This window comes from Myotis daubentonii, chromosome 14 (genome assembly GCF_963259705.1).
Source record: "Myotis daubentonii chromosome 14, mMyoDau2.1, whole genome shotgun sequence".
NCBI classification, from domain to species: domain Eukaryota; kingdom Metazoa; phylum Chordata; class Mammalia; order Chiroptera; family Vespertilionidae; genus Myotis; species Myotis daubentonii.
Window position 1 is genome coordinate 1,387,925 of NC_081853.1, and position 18,256 is coordinate 1,406,180.

Sequence of the window (18,256 nt, forward strand, 5' to 3'; positions counted from 1 at the left end):
CACTATCGGCCTGAGCCGCCTGAGGCAGACTTCCTCAGACTGGCAACAGCTGACTCTGACTAGGACAGACTGGGCTTTTTTTCCAACTGGGCCCCCATGAGCTGATGGTCAAAATGAGGATCGGGGGCCAGACTGTGAACTTTAAACCACTTTTGCCCCAGATGGCTCAGCATAGCCTTGCCTAGGTGAAAAGACCTCTCCAATAATCCTGTCCTTAGCAGTGCCAAGAGAGGAAGAATGGAGACTTTATACCCCCCAGCCAAAGGCCCCCACATCTGTTCTTGTCAGGCCCCCATCAGGGAATTTGGGCAATGTTCCTGTTATCTGCCAAAATTCCCAAGACTGTAAAAGTACTTGTTCACTGAAAAGATGTAAAAGTGGATGTTTATTTGATATTTATATATCTACTTAGGTATAAATATTTGTAAGATAAATAAAACCCCCAGTTAGTTTCCTGGTGTATTCTGGAGCAGCCTATTCAGTCTTGACAGAGCCAATGGGACCAGTAACATCTAAGAAGACACCAGTTCTAAGAGCCACTGGACAAACTGCCTTTTTCCTTGTACATCAAAGAGGACTGTGGACCTCAGAAAGAACACGGTAACTCATTCATTTCTAGTCATGCCAGAATGCCTGTACCCCTTACTTGGACGTGATCTCTTACAGAAATTATAAGCCACCCATAAGCTTGTTCGAGATGCCCTGCCAGTGCCACCTCGGACTCTGTACATCCTTTCCAGCCTGGGGACTCGGTGTGGGTAAAGAAGTTCACTTGAAAAGGACTATACCTGCAGAAAATTGTATAATAGACTCAGATCTTCATAGACATGGCTTCAGAAGGACAAGGACAATTTTACCTCATATAGAAAGGTCAAAGAGTGGACTTTAGTCACCTCCCAGAAATGTTTGTATAGCCCTGCCATATCTCATGTTTAGTAGTGGAGGATTTGGCTGCCTGAAGCGGCCATGATGCCAATATTATATTTTATTGTATTAATATGTTATATTAACCTTTGATTCTCTTGCAGGTTTGAATGTAGCTGTCAGCAGTTGCTGTAGACCTGTGTTGGTCTACAGTCCTTGATAGTCTTTGGGAGTAACTGGCAAGTGTTCAGTTTCCCATACTGAAGGCCATTGTTATGGCCATATGTTAACTGTCCTGGAAGGGGGCTGTATGGGGTGAACCCCAAAAGTAAAGGGTATCTAGCTGCCAAGAGGGCAGGTGCCCAACTAGGTAAAGAAAAATACCCATCAGGTTTTGGTCTCTATTAAGAGACAGTTAACAGTTGGCAGCCTGTATACTATCTTGCAGGCCTGCGTGACCATGCCCATGTCAGGGGTGGTACATACCTCAACTGTAAAAGAAAACTAGAAAAGGCCTGTTTGAAATAGAAGGTCTAAGGCATAGTTATGCATTTTTAAAGGACATAGAAAGAAAGTTTAAAAGCTAATTTGAAAGTATAAAATTTAAAAAGATTATGTATGTAATAAAAAGAAAGAAAAATGTTTAAAAAATTAATCAAATAGTACAGGCCAGTAAGCCAGAGAGAGTAAATAATTTACATTCTGCCTCCCTAAACAGAGGGTAAATAGTTATGCCAAAGTACTTAGGGGGGGACTGATAAAAGAAATCCAACAATTACTGTTTTGTTATAACTATGAAAAGGGACTGGCAAGAAAAATCAGAAGATCTTAGAGCAGATCAGTATGTTTTTCCCTTATATAATTCCTCTGAAATCTGGCAATGCTTAATAAGTAATGGCAATACATTTCTTTGCATGAAATCAATATGACCAGTTTTCAATAGTGGTTTTATTGACCAGAAACTTTGACTGGAGTATCATGTTTTAAAGAAACCTGTCTGAGCTCTGAAGACTTGAAGCCAATAAAAGCGCCGCAGGAAAAGCCTGGTATCCTGCTTGGGAGCCCTGAAGATGGCTGGCGCTGGAGCGTCAGGCCCATGCCCTACCATCACTAGCGGTTGGTAAGAGTAGAAGGGGAGCAATAAGGATGCCTCTACATCCCTGCGGAACCCCCACTCACTCTTGGCCACAATGAGTAGAAGGGCTACTGAGATGGGCCTTAAAGCCTAGAGCGTGGGCTCAGGAGGAGTTGCTACAGGTGAGGGATTCACCTAATGCAGCAGATACTGCAGGCAGGCCTGATGGCAGCTGGATGGCTTGGCTTCCTGGCCCTACGGGGCACATTAAGATTCAATCATGAAATTCCAGCAAAGGTAGTCAGTTACCATTCTTGTTGTGTTTATGCAAACATCAGGCCAAATTGAATACAGTAGATAAATTAATCTTGATTTGGCTTTTTGATAGCCACAGAGGAATTTTTAAGAAGAAAAACTCTATTTCAATGAAGGTTATTAAAACTGAAATGTTTTCTTTCCCTTCCACCGGACCATTTGTAATAGTTTGTCTCTGCCACGTCACAAGCCCAGCTCCTTCTGTGCCCAGGACAGCAGGGAGCCTGAGTGGAAGGTGACCTCTAACCAGATACACCCGCTGCAGATCACCCTCAAGAAGACAGCGGACCTCAGCGGACCCCTTGTAACCCTCCTGATGCTGTTGACTTTCGGCCCTTGCATTATTAACAGACTAGTCCAATTTGTCAAGAATGTATAAAAGTAATTCAGTTGATAGTTCAGTCTGTCTCATGATTGAGCCGGAAGTTCCAAGACAAGGGGGGTATGAAAGGACAGAACAGTACTGATAGCTGTGTCCTTAACCCCTCTTCCAAGAAAAAGCTGCAGAATGTATCAGTTACTCAGCCTGCTCTTATCTTGGCCAATGGGAAAGCTGGGGAAACTAGCCCAAGGCCAAGAGTATGCTAGCCACTGCCCTGTCTTTGTGTAACCAGACCCTAGCTGCACCCTGCCCTTGCGTCACTAGCCCCTGGCCCTCACTCAACCAACCGGAATCGGCCAAATCAGTGGTCAGGGTGTGCCCCCACCTCCCAACCCCAAGCCCTATAAATTCTTTGTTCCCTTGGGACTCGGGGCTCTCTTTTGCATCCAGTAATGGAGGCAGGGTGGGGGGACCAAGTCCCGGGCTTGAATAAAAGATTCTATGCTTTTGCATCGGATTTGGTGCTCCCTGGTGGATCTTTGGGGGGCTTGAAATCTGGGCATAACATTAGCACCGCGAAGGGTTGGGTGCCTCTGAGGTAGACACATGCCCTGGTTTTTCCAAGTTATGCACTGAACGCATGCACAAAGTCCTGCTCCCAGCTCTCTTCTCTTCACCAATAGCGTCTCGTCTCCATGGAGATAGCGGTGGGGCGGGACTTCCTCTCCCACGTAGGAGCACTTCCGCCGTGATCCGGAAGCGCTGGGGTAACGGAGGGGTGCGGGCGAGCGAAGATTTCTCAGGGTCTGAGTGGGGCGGTAGCGATGCTCACGCCGGCGTTCGACCTCAGCCAGGACCCCGACTTCCTGACCGTCGCCATCCGCGTGCCCCACGCTCGGGTCTCCGAGTTCGACGTCTACTTCCAGGGCGTCGACTTCAAGTTCTACGCCAAGCCGTACTTCCTCAGGCGAGTGGGCCACGCGTCCCTGGCGGGTCTCGCCGCTCCCCGGGGTGGGGGTGGAGCCCGCGGTGCCCGCCGCTGCTCGGCTCCCGGACCCGGGCCTGCTGGGCGCTGGACGCGCGGGAGCCCGCTTCCCCTCGCCCGCCCGCCTCCGTCGCACTCAGCGCCACGTTAACGGGCTTCCTCGCCCGTGAAGGTGGCTGCGTGACCAGACCGCGCCCTGCCGGCTTCCGCTCCTGCACCCCGCGCTGCGTGGGTCCTCGCCGGACCGGCGGGCCGTGTCCCTCTCTCAACGCGTCCTGCCTGCGGACCTCCTACCCGAGCGTCCCCGACGGCCCTTCCCACCGGGAGCCTCGCCCCCGCCGCCTCTCTGTCGCCCCTCCCCCCGCCGCGGAGCCGGCAGCTCCAGCCCGACCCCCACCTCGCGCCTCCTCCCCGGCCGGCCCGCGCCTCCCCGGGGCCGAACCCACCTCCCGGGATGTCCTCCCCTCCCCATTCACGCACCCATTTCTGTGATGGATTTGTCATTCCATGGTGTCTACCAGGCGTGGTTTTCAGGCTGGGGATGTGGTTGTAGCGGGGACAGAAAAGTAAGTAAACTCAGCTGCAAGTCGTAGGAAGTGCTCTGTAGGGAAGACCTGGCGGAGGGAAGGGCGCCCTGTTTCTGTGAGCGGATGTTGGACGCAGGCAGGACAGGAGATGGTGAGGTGTCAGCACTGACTGAAGTTTCGCCCCAGTCGGTGCTTTCTGTGAGTGACCTCCTTTGATTTTAGGAAAGTCCTGCAAAATAGGTTCTACTATTTACCCCTGGTACAACGAGGGGCGAGGCTCAGAGAAAAGCTCTTAAATGAGATGGGGCTGTAAAATAAAGGCAATCAAGTAAAAATTTCAAAGTAAAGATCTCTCTGCTTACGTGGGGAGTTTTGATGAAGACAAGAAGAGGTGAAGTGCGGAACAGCTTAGAGAGCACTTCCTCTTCCGCAGGGATGCATCCCTGGGGGCAGAGGCTGGCAGGTGGGCAGGTCTGAGTCCTGTGACTTTGGGCAAGTTATTCATCTCAGTTTCCGAATTTGTAAAATGGGACTAATGTTAGTGATCTTAAAGAGTTGATATGAGGATTGAGATAATGCATACATAGTCCTTATTATCATGCCTGGTATGTATCCATGTGTTCAATCATCAGTCGGTATTGTTTACTAAGGGTTTGTTCTGTTATCTGTTGCTGCATAACCAAGAAACTCAGTGGTCTAAAACACAGCCATTTAACTCCCTGTCCTGGCTTCTGTGTCAGGAGGTTGGCGCGCTGCTCTGGCCAGGTCAGTCGCGGTGCCAGGTGGCTGGGTCTGGAACAGCCTGAGCACCTGGCGTGGTGGGCGGGTGAGGAGCCGCAGGAGCCTGCGGGGTCTTTGCAGGGCCCAGTTGTGATTCCTTCAGGGAGTTGGAGCGCTAACAGGGTAGCTGAAGTTTTTGAAAGTATTCTAATCTTTTATCACTTAATCCCAGAAGTCAGTGTCACTTCTGCTTTATTGTGATCGTTAAAACAGTTCCAGAAGCCACTCACTTTAAAAGGGAGAGCACATACTATAGACCCCACTGCTGGGAGGAGGGATGTGAAATGGGCCATCTTTGAAAATACAATTGGCTGCAGTCTATCAAAGGCGACTAAAACCTCACCCCTCTCCTTCCGGAATTGAGAGTCCAGCAGGGGAGGCAGATCTGTGAACAAATAGGATTTCACTATTATGTAGTAAGAACTTATACTTCTAGGGAGTCTAGGGTAAAAGTTAACATCTTTTAAATGCTCTTTGCATTACCATTTGTTTCTTTTAGTAACCCTGGGATAGATTCTGTTATTTTACGTTTTTTACAGATAAGGAATATGAGCCTTGAAGTTAGTTAACTTGTATGAATCAAGTTAGAGAGTTGGTAAATGGCAGAGCTGGGATGCAGTTCAGATTCTGATAGTAAAGTTAGTATTTGTAACAATTATAACTAATTTATAAACTGACTCTTTTATTGGGTTTTGGAGGGCTATTGGCTTGGAAAATGCATTGTAGCTCCAGGAAACATCGGGATCAATGTAATGAAGTTGGGAAGCCCTGGGCCCTTTGGGGTCTACCAAGTTTTATTATTATTACTATTATTTTTATTGTTAGAAAAGGAAGAAAGGGAGAGGTGGGTATGAGAGGAAAGGAGGCTCAGATTTTAATTTTGGAATGGAACGGTGTTGGCTTGATATACTTCATGATGAGTTTAATCTAGTCAGTGTTGGGGCAGTCATGGAGACTTTTTCAAATAAAAAAGTGACAATCAAATCTATTTTATTTTATTATTATTATTTTTAATTCTTTATTGTTGAAAGTATTACATATGTCCCCTTTTCCCTCCATTGTCCTCTCCCGGCCTGGTCCTTCACCCCTCACCCCCCATTGTCTCTGTCCATTGGTTATGCTTATATGCACACAAGTTCTTTGGTTGATCTCATCCCCACCCCACCCCCCTTTCCCTCTGAGGTTTGACAGTCTGTTCCATGATTCTGTGTCTCTGGATCTGTTTTTGTTCATCAGTTTATGTTGTTCATTATAGTCCACAAATGAGTGAGATCCTGAGATACTTACCTTTCTCCGACTGGCTTATTTTGCTTATTATAATGCTCTCCAGGTTCCTCCATGCTGTTGCAAATGGTAAAAGTTTTTTCGTTTTTATAGCAGCATAGTATTCCATTGTGTAGGTATACCACAGTTCTTTAATTCACTGATGGGCACTTAGGCTGTTTCCAAATCGTAGCTATTGTAATTGTGCTGCTATGAACATAGGGATACATATGTTTTATTCTGATTGGTGTTTCTGATTTTTTGGGATATATTCCTAGGAGTGGGATTACTGGGTCAAATGGGAGATCTATTTTTAATTTTTTGAGGAAACAACATACTATTTTTCACAATGGCTGCACCAGTCTGCATTCCCACCAGCAGTGAAGGAGGGTTCCTTTTTCTTCACATCCTCGCTAGCACTTGTTTGTTGATTTGTTGATGATAGCCATTCTGACAAGAGATGGCACCTCATTGTTGTTTAGTACCTCATTTGGTACCAAATGGTACCTCATTTTCATCGCTTGGATGATTAGTGACTTTGAGCATGTTTCCATATGTCTCTTGACCTTCTGAATGTCCACTTTCGAAAAGTGTCTATTTAGGTCCTTTGCCCATTTTTTGATTGGATTGTTTATCTTCCTTTTGTTAAGTTGTATATGAGTTCCCTATAAATTTTGGAGATTAAACCCTTATCAGATGTCACATTGGTAAATATGTTCTCCCATGCAGTGGGTTTTTTTGCTGTTTTGTTGATGGTTTCTTTTGCTGTGCAGAAGCTTTTTACTTTGAGGTAGTCCCATTTGTTTATTTTCTCCTCAGTTTTCATTGTCCTAGGACAGGGGTGGGCAACCTACTTGTGAGTGCGTGCCAAAAGAAGCAAAATCTCTGGCTCAAAATTCTTCTGCGTACCATCCCTAATTTTTTGAGAACATGTTACGCCTACTTGATAGCTCTTAAGGTGTACGTATGTGAAGAACCTTGAAGAAATAGTAAAATTCATTCGAGCGACAAAAACACAGTATATGATGATGAAAAATACATTTATTTTTTAACATATACATGTACACTGATAGTCGGACAGAAAACTTCATGACTCCGTTTGACATTATCAGTGGGACTTTGCTGCTGCATCACTGATGACAGAGATTTTTACATCAGGTTTATATTTCGTGACCTTCAGAGATATGCATGAGATACTACTTTCATCCGTCAGGCTACTCCTATTACAAGACTTAACAGAATTCATCACTGAGAACAAAGATTCACAAGCGTATGTGGATGAAACCAAAACACTGGTCGGATCTAGGAAGGCAGGGAGAGTTAAGGCAGAGGCATAGAAATTGCTCCTCCCCTCTCTCGTCCATCCATGTCTATGGTCTTTAAGATAACTTGCTATGTAAAATTATTTATTTATCTAAGATGCACCTACACTGAATTTATCTGAAAAATAAAAAAGTCGATATTAAGAAAAAAATTGTAAATGGAAGATTATAAGATAGGGTTTCGCGTGCCAGCAAAAGTTACTGGCGTGCCATGTTTGGCACGTGTTCCAAGGGTTGCCCGACCCTGTCCTAGGGAATGTGTCAGTAAACATTTTGCTATGAGCTATATCTGATATTTACTGCCTATGTGTTCTTCTAAGATTTTTATGGTTTCTTGTTTTATGTTTAAGTCTTTTATCCATTTTGAATTTATTTTTGTGTATGGTGTAAGTTCGTGGTCAAGTTGCATTTTTTTGCAAGTATCTGTCCAGTTTTCCCAACACTGTTTATTGAAGAGGCTGTCTTGACTCCATTGTATGCTTTTGTCTCCTTTGTCAAATATCAATTGAACATACTGGTTTGGGTTGATTTCTGGGTTCATTGTTCTGTTCCATTGGTCTATATGTCTGTTCTTGTGCCAGTACCATGCTGTTTTGAGAACAGTGGCTTTGTAGTATAACTTGTTGTTTGGTATTGTGATCCCTCCTGTAGGGTGTGGCTATAGGGTTAAGGGACTGACCTCTTGGCAAAGCCACAAACAAGTCCCAGCTTAGAGGGCATAGCCCCCTTAGCATAATTAGGCTTGACCTTATGATGCTCCCTAGATCTTATTTGGGTAGCTAACGGGCTTTGGGAGATGCAGCAAGTGCTGCCAAAACAAGTGAAACTCACAAGAGCATTATAACTATGGTGACCACTACCTTGTTTCCCCCTGCTATAAAATAAAGGCTCAGCTTGCCTCTGGATCTCTCTCTGTGGCCTCAGCCAGGCACAGGAAGATCCTAGACCCAGCTTATTCTCTTTGTCATTTCTCCATCCTTCACCACCCTCACTCAGGCTTGCGGAACCCTTGGCTGAGGTGGCTTGGCACACCCTCCAACTTTGTTCTTTTTTCTCCAGATTGCTGTGGCTATTTGGGATCTTTTTAATTCCATATATATTTTTGGAGAGTTTGTTCTAGGTCTGTGAAATATGCCGTTAGTATCTTAATGGGGATTGAATTGAATCTATAGATTGCTTTGTGTAGTATGGACATTTTGATGATGTTGATTCTACCAATCCATGACCATGGTATATTCTTCCACTTGTTTATATCTTCCTCTATCTCTTCTTTCAACATCTTGTAGTATTCCGAGTACAGGTCTTTTACCTCCTTAATTAAAATTATTCCTAGGTAGCTTAAATTTTTTGTTGTGGTGGTAAATGGGATTTTTTGTTTGTTTGTTTTTTAGTTTTTCTTTCTGACAAGGCATCATTGGTGTATAAAAATGCCATCGATTTCTTGGGTGTTAATTTTGTATCCTGCTACATTTTCAGATTCGCTTATTAAATCAGTTTTTTGATGGAGTCTTTAGGGTTTTCTATGTGCAATATCATGTCATCAGCAAATATGACAGTTTTACTTCTTTTCCGAACTAGTTCGGATGCCTTTTATTTCTTCTTGTCTGATCACTATGGCTAGCACTTCCAGTACTATGTCAAACAGAAGTGGCGAAAGAAGGCATCCCTGTCTCGTTCCTGTTCTTAAGGGAAATGGTTTTAGTTTTTTCCCATTGAGTAGGTTTGTCATATAAGGCTTTTATTATGTTGAGGTAAGATCCCCCTTGTTCCCACTTTGCTGAGTTTTTTGTTTGTTTTGTTTGTTCTTAATCCTAACCTGAGGATATTTTTCCATTGATCTTTTTAGAATTGAAGAGGGAGGGAAAGACAGAGAGAAACATTGATGTGAGAAAAATAAATCGGTTGGTTGCCTCCTGCACAAGCCCTGACCAGGACCCATGCCAGGGAGGAGCCTGCAAACAAGATATGTGCTCTTGACTGGAATGGAACCTGGGACCTTTTGGACAGCAGGCCAACGCTCTATCCCCTGAGCCAAACTGGTTAGGGCTGCTGAGAGTTTTTATCAAGAAAGGGTGATGGATTTTGTCAAATGCTTTTCCTGCATCAATTGATATGATTATGTGATTTTTGTCTCTCTGTTTGTGTATGTGTTGTATCACATTTATTGATTTGCAGATATTGTACCAGCCTTTCATCCCTGGAATAAATCCCACTTGGTCCTGGTGTATGATCTTTCTAATGTAATGCTGGATCTGATTTGCTAGAATTTTGTTGAGGGTTTTAGCATCTATGTTCATCAGGAACATTAGTCTGTAATTCTCTTTCTTTGTAGTGTCTTTATCTTGTTTTGGGATTAGAATAATTCTGGCTTCATAGAACGAGCTTGAAAATAAATATTCCTTCTTTTTGAAATTTTTGGAATAACCTGAGGAGGATCGGTGTTAGTTCTTCTTTGAATGTTTGGTAAAATTCCTCTGTGAAGCTGTCTGGACCAGGGCTTTTGTTTGCTGGAAGTGTTTTGATTAGTGCTTCAATTTCATTGGTAGTTTTGGAAGATTGTATTTTTCTAGGAATATGTCCATTTCATCTAGGTTGTCCAGTTTGTTGGAATAGAGTTGTTCATAGTATCTTTTTTTACAATCCTTTGTATTTCTGTAGGGTCGCTAGTCACCTCCTTCATTTCTGATTTTGTTTATTTGGATCCTTTCTCTTTGCTTCTTGGTGAGCCTGGCTAGATGTTCATCAATCTTGTTTATCCTTTGAAAGAACAAGCTCTTGGTTTCATTGATTCTTTTGTATTGTTTTTTTGGTCTTTGTGTCATTTATTTCTGGTTTGATCTTTATTATTTCCTTCCTTCTGCTCACTCTAGGCTGTTCGTTTGGCTCTCTTTCTAATTATTTAAGTTGTAGAGTTAGGTAATTTATTACCATTTTCCCCTGTTTTTTGAAATAGGCCTGTAGCGCTATGAACTTCTCTCTCAAGACTGCTTTCACTGTATCTCATAGATTTTGGATTGTCATGTTTTCATTGTCATTTGTTTCCAGGATGCTTTTTATTTATTTGATCTCTTTGGTAACCCCATCATTGTTTAATAGCATGCTTTTTAGCCTCAAAGTGTTTCATTTTTAAAAATATTATTTTTACTGTAGTTGATTTCTAATTTTATGCCATTGTGTTCTGAGAAGATGCTTGATATGATTTTAGTCTTCTTGAATTTGAAGAAACTCTGCCTATGTTCCAAAATGTAGTATATCTTTGAAACTGTCCTCTGTGCACTTGAGAAGAATGTATATTCTGTAGTTTTGGAGTGAATTGTTCTGAAAATGTTAATTAGTTCCATCTGATCTAGTGAATTGTTTAGGATTGCTGTTTCTTTGTTGATTTTTTTGTCTAGAAGATTTATCCAGTGATGTCAATGGGGTATTAAAGTCCCCTACTATGATTGTATTGCTGTTGATCTCACCCTTGATATCTTCCAGAAGGTTTTTTATGTATTTGGGTGCTCCTGTATTGGGTGCATATATGTTTACCAGACTTGTATCTTCTTGTTGTATTGATCTTTTTAGTATTATGATGTGGCCTTCCTTATCTCTTGTTATGGCCTTCACTTCGATGTCTATTTAGTTAGATATTGCCACACTAGTTTTATTTTTTTTCATTTCCGTTGCCTGAAAATTATTTTCTATCCCTTCACTTTCAATCTGCATGACTCCCTTCTTCTGAGGTGGGTTTCTTGTAGACAGCATATATATGGATCATGTTTCCTTGTGTGTGTGTGTGTGTGTGTGTGTGTGTGTGTGTTCCTTTCTGTCCTGATGTGTTTCTGTTGTGAAATCATTTGATAATCTAATAGAAGATCCCTTGTAGGTAACTTTCTGTCTTTTCCTTGCACCCCTTAAGATTCTCTCTTTGTCACTAATGGTTGCCATTGTAATTACGATGCATAGTGTTTTGGGTCTTTTTTGGGTTCATCTTGTTTGGGACTCTTGTGCTTGTGTGACTTTTCTTCCCCAAATCAGGGAAGTTTTCTGTCATTATTTCTTCAAATAGTTTTTATAATCCTTGCTCCTCTTCTTGTCCTTCTGGAAACCCTATTATATGAATGTTGCTTCTTTTCATGTTGTCCCAAAGCTCCCTTAAGCTATCCTCTTGCTTTAGAATTTCTTTTTCCAGTTGGTGTTCAGATTGCGTGTTATTTCTTACCTTGTCTTCTAACTTGCTGATTTGGTCCACAGCTTCTTCTAGTCTACTGTTGAAACCTTCCATTGTGTTCTTTATTGTAGCTACTAGAGGCCCAGTGCATGAAATTCGTGCACGAGGTAGGGGGTCCCCTCAGCCCAGCCTGCACCCTCTCCAATCTGGGACCCCTGGGGGGATGTCTGACTGCCAGTTTAGGCTCAATCCCCAGCATCAGGCCTAAACTGGCAGTCGGACATCCCTCTCACAATCCGGGACTGCTGGCTCCTAACCACTCACCTGCCTGTCTGCCTGATCGCCCCTAACGGTCTCTGCCTGCCTGCCTGATTGCCCTTAACTGCCCCCTCCGCTAACCTGATCACCCCTAACTACCTCTGCCTGTCAGCCTGATCGCCTGTAACTGCCCCGCCTTCCGGCCTGGTCGCCTCTAACTGCCCCCCTGCAGCCTGATCACCCCTAACTGCCCCTCCCCCGCTGGCCTGGTCACCCCTAATTGCCCCATCCTGCCAGCTTGGTCGCCCCTCCCTTTCCCTCCTGCTGGCCTGGTCGCCCCACGCAGCCTGTTGTTCGGTCGTTGCATGAGGGCATCCTGATCAATTTGCATATTACTCTTATCTTAGTATAGATATCTTCATTTTGACTTGATTCTTCCATATGTTGTTGATTTTCTCATCCAGCCAGTTTAGAAACTTTATGATCATTACGCTAAATTCTTTCTCTGACATATTGTTTACCTCCATTTCATTTAATTCCTTTTCTGACGATTCTTACTATCCTGTCTTTTGGGGTTTTTTTCTTTGTCTCCCCATTTTTGCTGTCTCTTTTTGGTCTTGGGCTCCCTGTTTAGGGTCTGAGGGGTTGAAATCCCTAGCACAAGCACGTCAAACTCAAAGGCTAACATGGACCAAATAAGGTTTAAGTTTGTTTGGGCCGCAAAAAACACAAAAGCTTCAATTTTCATAGAAACATAGGTTTATTTTGATAGAGACATGCTGAATACAAAGAGCTGAAATAAATGAGTCATCGTTAACATGAAATAATAGAACATTTTAATAAAAATTAATATTTTTTTCTTGAACATTAACTTAGCAGACACCAAATAACTGCACAAATTAATAAGCGTAATGTAAATAAACCTATTTTTCTTGTTCTCCGAAAGCAAAATATTTCCTGTTGCGTACACCAAACAAGTCAGTCCAAGACTAATTACATGGCGGTCAGCTGCTAAAATATTCACTGCTAATATTAGTGGAGAGAAATGGTGTGCCTGCATGTAAGGGAAATGAATGCAACATGATTATAGTAATTAGTCATTAGCAAATGTTGTACTTCATTATTAATTATTAGGTATAACAGGACATTGTAAGAATTAAGATATGGAATTTTTATTAAAATGTTTCTTACATACCGTTATATTGGCTGGGCCACAAAAATATTCATTGTGGGCCGCATGTGGCCCATGAGCCACAAGTTTGACATGCTTCCCCTAGTGGGACTAGCTAGCCTGGGGGCTGGGTCTGTCTTGAGTTTCACACCTTTATTGTCTCTGCTCTGAGTTGTATCTCCTTCTCCCACAGTCTTGTACCTCAGTTGTCCTCTTCAGATTCTCGAGGTTGGCGGGCGCGAATGCACAGTTCCTCTGGTGTGGGACTCTGTGAGAGGGCCCAGAGCCCTCTGGCATGCAATTCACTCTGTGGCCCCAGCACCAAGGCAGGATGGTGCCCTAGGTCTCTTTGTCAGCACAGTTGCAGTGTGGTCCTGTGACCTGTGGCTGGGCACACCAGTTTGCACCAGCAGCTCTGACCTGGGCCGGGGGTAGGATGTGTGCCAGGGAGACAGCTCTATACTGGGACCAGGGACGGAGCAGGTTGTGGGGTACCCCTGGCTTGCACTTACAGCGTGGGGACCTGAAACATGGGTTTGGGCTCTGGCGAGGAGGCGCCCCTCAGGAGGTCTCTCTGCTATGCACTCACTGCAAACGTCTGGGACCCATGGTATGGTACAGCTGTGGGCAAACTACGGCCCGCAGGCCGGATCCAGCCCATTTGAAATGAATAAAACTAAAAAAAAAAAAGACCGTACCCTTTTATGTAATGATGTTTACTTTGAATTTATATTAGTTCGCACAAATACTCCATCCATGTTTTCGTTCCGGCCCTCCAGTCCAGTTTAAGAACCCATTGTGGCCCTCGAGTCAAAAAGTTTGCCCACCCCTGGTATGGTACCTTGGCTGCTCACTGCCTGGGCACTTGGCAGTGGTGGTTCCACACAGGTTACGTCTGCAAGTGGCTCCCTGCACAGGTCCAGGGGTCGTATCTGAGGTCGCTGTGGATGTTGACATGGCTGCACTCTTGGCCTCTGTTGCTCCCCTCTACAAGATGGCGTGGGTTTGGTGCCAAAGCTGTGCTGGCCTGGGAGTGTGTGTGTCGGTAGCCCGTCTAGGAGAGCCCGATCTGCCAGTCTCCGGGATTCCTGAGATAGCTATCTGTCCCTCTCTCACCCACACACATACCACACATGTCCACACACACCCCCTTACTCCTTTACTCTGTCACACTCTCTCCTTCCCTGCTGTCCTGCTGGCCATCATGTTTGAATTCCCTGTAGTCCAGACTTGTACTTCAGAAAAATTATTTTAGAGCCTCAACGGAAGACTGACTGAACCAGAGTAAAACTGGAAACAGGAATCAGTTCATTTCCTTTAGTATGAAAGAAGAGAAAAATCCCCATATATTAATTATAAGATTTGAGAAAAACATTTTTGTGTGTTGTTTTTTTTAAGTAGTAATTTGCTCAATACAAATAATTGGTTTTGTTGTTTCTTTATTGTTTCCTCTTACCCCTCTTTTTTGGTAGCCAATTAGTCTACTTTTATTGGACCCATGCTGTGTGAGGCACCAGGTATATAAATAACTCATTCATTAGGGAGGTAGAAGTACTGTAACAATGGTTATAACTATATTTATTGTGGCTTTCCTCTCTAAGTATTTTATTTTATTTTATTTTTTTAAAATATATTTTATTGATTTTTCACAGAGAGGAAGGGAGAGAGATAGTCAGAAACATCGATGAGAGAGAAACATCGATCAGCCGCCTCCTGCACATCCCCCACTGGGGATGTGCCCACAACCCAGGTACATGCCCTTGACTGGAATCGAACCTGGGACCCTTTAGTCCGCAGGCCGACGCTCTATCCACTGAGCCAAACCGGTTTCGGCGTAAATATCTATTTTATTGATGAGTAGTGGGTATTCAGACAGAGAGGAGTCATCTCTAATTTTTTTTTTATCTTAGCTAGGAAAGAAGTCCGTTATTTACTTTGTAAAATGTTAAAGAAATGTTGAGGGATTTCCTTTTTAAATGGTTGGTAGTTTTTGATGTATACTGGTCATTTATACTTTGTAATTTAAGGACTTCATGAGATGTTATATTAAATTTGCAGATTAATTCTTCCTGGGAGAATTGTAGAAAATGGAAGTGAAAAAGGATCCTATGATGCAGATAAAGGTATTTACTTTGGAAATTTTGTTAGTTTTGTTTTTTGGATTCTTCATGTTAAAGTAACTATGTAAAAATCTTCAAGACTAGAGGCCTGATGCATGAAATTTGTGCCAGAGTAGGCCCTCACAGCCCTGGCTTCATCGGGAAGGTCATCTGAAAGGTCGTCTGCATGGTGGTTCCTCTGTTTGGCCATTCAGTCGATTTGCATATTATGCTTTTATTATTATAGACTAGTGGCCTGGTGCATGAAATTCGTGCTGCGGGGGGGTTGCCCTCAGCCTGGCCTTCACCCTCTCCAATCTGGGACCCCTCGGGGATCGGGCCTAAACCGGCAGTTGGACATCCCTCTTGCAATCCGGGACCGCTGGCTCCTAACCACTTGCCTGTCTGCCTGATCACCCCTAACCACTCTGACTGCTGGCCTGATCACCCCCAGCTTCCCCCCTTTCTGGCCTGATCCCCCCTAACTGCCAGCACCCAGCTGGCCTGATCGCCTTCAACTGCCCCCCCTGCCGGTGTGATCGCCCCTAACTGCCCCCCCGCCAGCCTGCTCGCCCCCAACTGTGCCCCCCTGCCGGCCTGCTCGCCCCCAACTGTGCCCCCCTGCCTCCCTGCTCGCCCCCAACTGCCCTCCCCCATCGGCCTGATCACCTTTAACCGCCTCTGACTCAACCCTGCCATTATGGCTTTGTCTAGAAAGACGTTGAAAGGTCTCCCAGTCTAATTAGCATATTACTCTTTTATTAGTATAGATACTGTGAGAACCTTTTAGGTGTATCGCAAGTGCAGTCTGTCCCTATCACTAAAGTTTTTCAGTGTCCAGTGCTATTATTTATGGATTTCTTAAAAATGAAAATTTTTTTAGTCTTTGAAAGTATTTCACAGTATTCTTCACTATAAACTTAACACTCTGCTTGTGTGAGACAATAGACAACATAGATGATTTTAGCTGTGAATCAAATCTTTCTTGTACAATTTCAAACTTAAAATTTAATTATATGTAGATGAGAAAGAAGCTGTTCATAGGTGGCATTTAAAGGCTGACAGAATTTTCTTCTTGTGAATGATAAGTCGTTCACTTCAGCTAGCCATAAAACTGTCTTTTCTCTTTATATAAGCCCCTGTAGTTTGTTACTGGATAGGAATAAGAATACACTGTGTGCTCTTATGTAATTTACCCAGTGAGTATTTATCTATTGGCCTTCATGAACTATGGAGAGGGAGGAAAGATGGGATGACAGTGTTAAGTGAGAAAGTTCTATCCAATAGTTTAATGTAATTAATGTGACAACGAAGTATAATGAAACTGCCTTCCTAGGTTTAAATCTGCTTTTAATTGCATATAAGTTGTACTACATTTTTAAAGGACACAGAACTTTAGGAATGTTGCTATATGTGGAAATATTTTGGGTTAAGTTGTATTTAATATATTTGGATGAGGTTTAGTACACTGAAAGAGTAAAATGTTTTAAAATCTAAGAGTAGTAAATAATGTAATGAGTTCATAGCTGAGCCTAGATAAATGAAGTTTGATAAACCCAGTCAAGGAAAGAAAAGAAGTACATAGGTATAATTTATATCTGCCTTAGACTGACTTTAGGAATGTAGCTCTTGAGATAGTAAAGGATTTTATTAAGCTTAACTGCTTTTTGTGTAATTTTGAAATTGCTGCTAGTCTCTATAGCAGCGGTTCTCAACCTGTGGGTTGCGACCCCTTTGGGGGTCGAACGACCCTTTCACAGGGGTCGCCTAAGACCATCGGAAAACACATATATAATTACATATTGTTTTGTGATTAATCACTATGCTTTAATTATGTTCAATTTGTAACAATGAAATTGGGGGTCACCATAACATGAGGAACCGTATTAAAGGGTCACGGCATTAGGAAAGTTGAGAACCACTGCTCTATAGGATAATGTATCCTGATTTTTTGCTTCCCTAGTCCAGAAATAAATTTTATAAGTAGCTGCTATTACCTTCTCAGGCTATTGAGTTTTGGACTTTTTGACTTGGACTTTTAATATTATCAATAGTTAAGGTGATATTGCAATAAGACTAAAGCATTCTGCAGCTTTAACAAATTAATTTCTTGTAGTGGTGACAGTTGAATTAGTGGTTCTGAAAAACCCTGTTGGAACTTTCCTCATTGATTTTCAGTCACTAAATTTATGTAAGGCCATAATTTTGGAGCTCTATAAAATAGAATTATATGTAAACACATATATTACATAGATATATTTGTGAAGTCTTTGAATATTTTAATCTTGTTAACCATAAAACAAATTTATGTTTAAGGAATTTTTACCATTCAGTTGCCCAAAGAAACTCCTGGTCAGCATTTTGAGGGGCTGAACATGTTAACTACGCTTCTGGCACCAAGAAAATCTAGGACTGCAAAACCACTTGTGGAGGAAATAGGTATGTTTATTGCAATTGGAACCAAAAAAAAAAAAAAAGGAAGAAAGAAAAGCAGAATATTTGGAATGTTGTATGTTTTCAGGGGAAAAGGGATATAGCAAATAGGAGATTGGCGAAAATACTTTAGGTGACAAAATAAGGAGGTTATGTGAAAATAGCTCATTTGGCAACATATAATTTAAAGATGTAAAGAACTCCATTGAACCAGTAGGTCAGTCATATTTTTTAATAAATTGAAATAGCATCTCTGTCTTTGGCAAAATATTGGTCACTTGAGCTAAAATTAAAAGTGTTCAGTTCAGTGAGTTCCATGAAGTTAATACCACCTAAGACTAGAAATGGAACATTTCTAGTACCATGGAGTCCTACCTTGGTCTCCTCCCAGTTATTTCTTCCTCCTCCTCTCCAAGGTACCCACTGTCCTCAGTTTTGCCTGTTTTTGAACTGTATATACACTAATAAAGGAGAAAAATGGTGATTGGCGTACGACGCTACCCTTTTCATTGGCTAATCAGGGCTATATGCAAATTAACTGCCAACTAAGATTGGCAGTTAACTGCCAACTAAGATTGGCAGTTAACGGCCAACAAGATGGCGGTTAATTTGCATATGTAGGCACAATGCAGGGAGGCGAAAGGGAAAGCAGGAAGAAGCCCCCTGCCACTGACAGGGATCGGAAACCC

The 18,256-nt window shown here is 42.9% G+C and overlaps 1 protein-coding gene across 1 annotated transcript in view; it reads left to right on the plus strand.

Annotated features, from left to right (window-relative positions):
• The first annotated feature begins 3,324 nt into the window (after nucleotides 1–3,324).
• SHQ1 (SHQ1, H/ACA ribonucleoprotein assembly factor) overlaps nucleotides 3,325–18,256 on the plus strand; it is an 86,370-nt gene continuing 71,438 nt past the window's right edge. Inside the window, 3 exon segments of the mRNA XM_059663396.1 lie at nucleotides 3,325–3,543; nucleotides 15,094–15,158; nucleotides 17,451–17,573. Of these exon segments, the coding sequence (XP_059519379.1) occupies nucleotides 3,401–3,543; nucleotides 15,094–15,158; nucleotides 17,451–17,573 (331 nt within the window). The 5' untranslated portion in view covers nucleotides 3,325–3,400.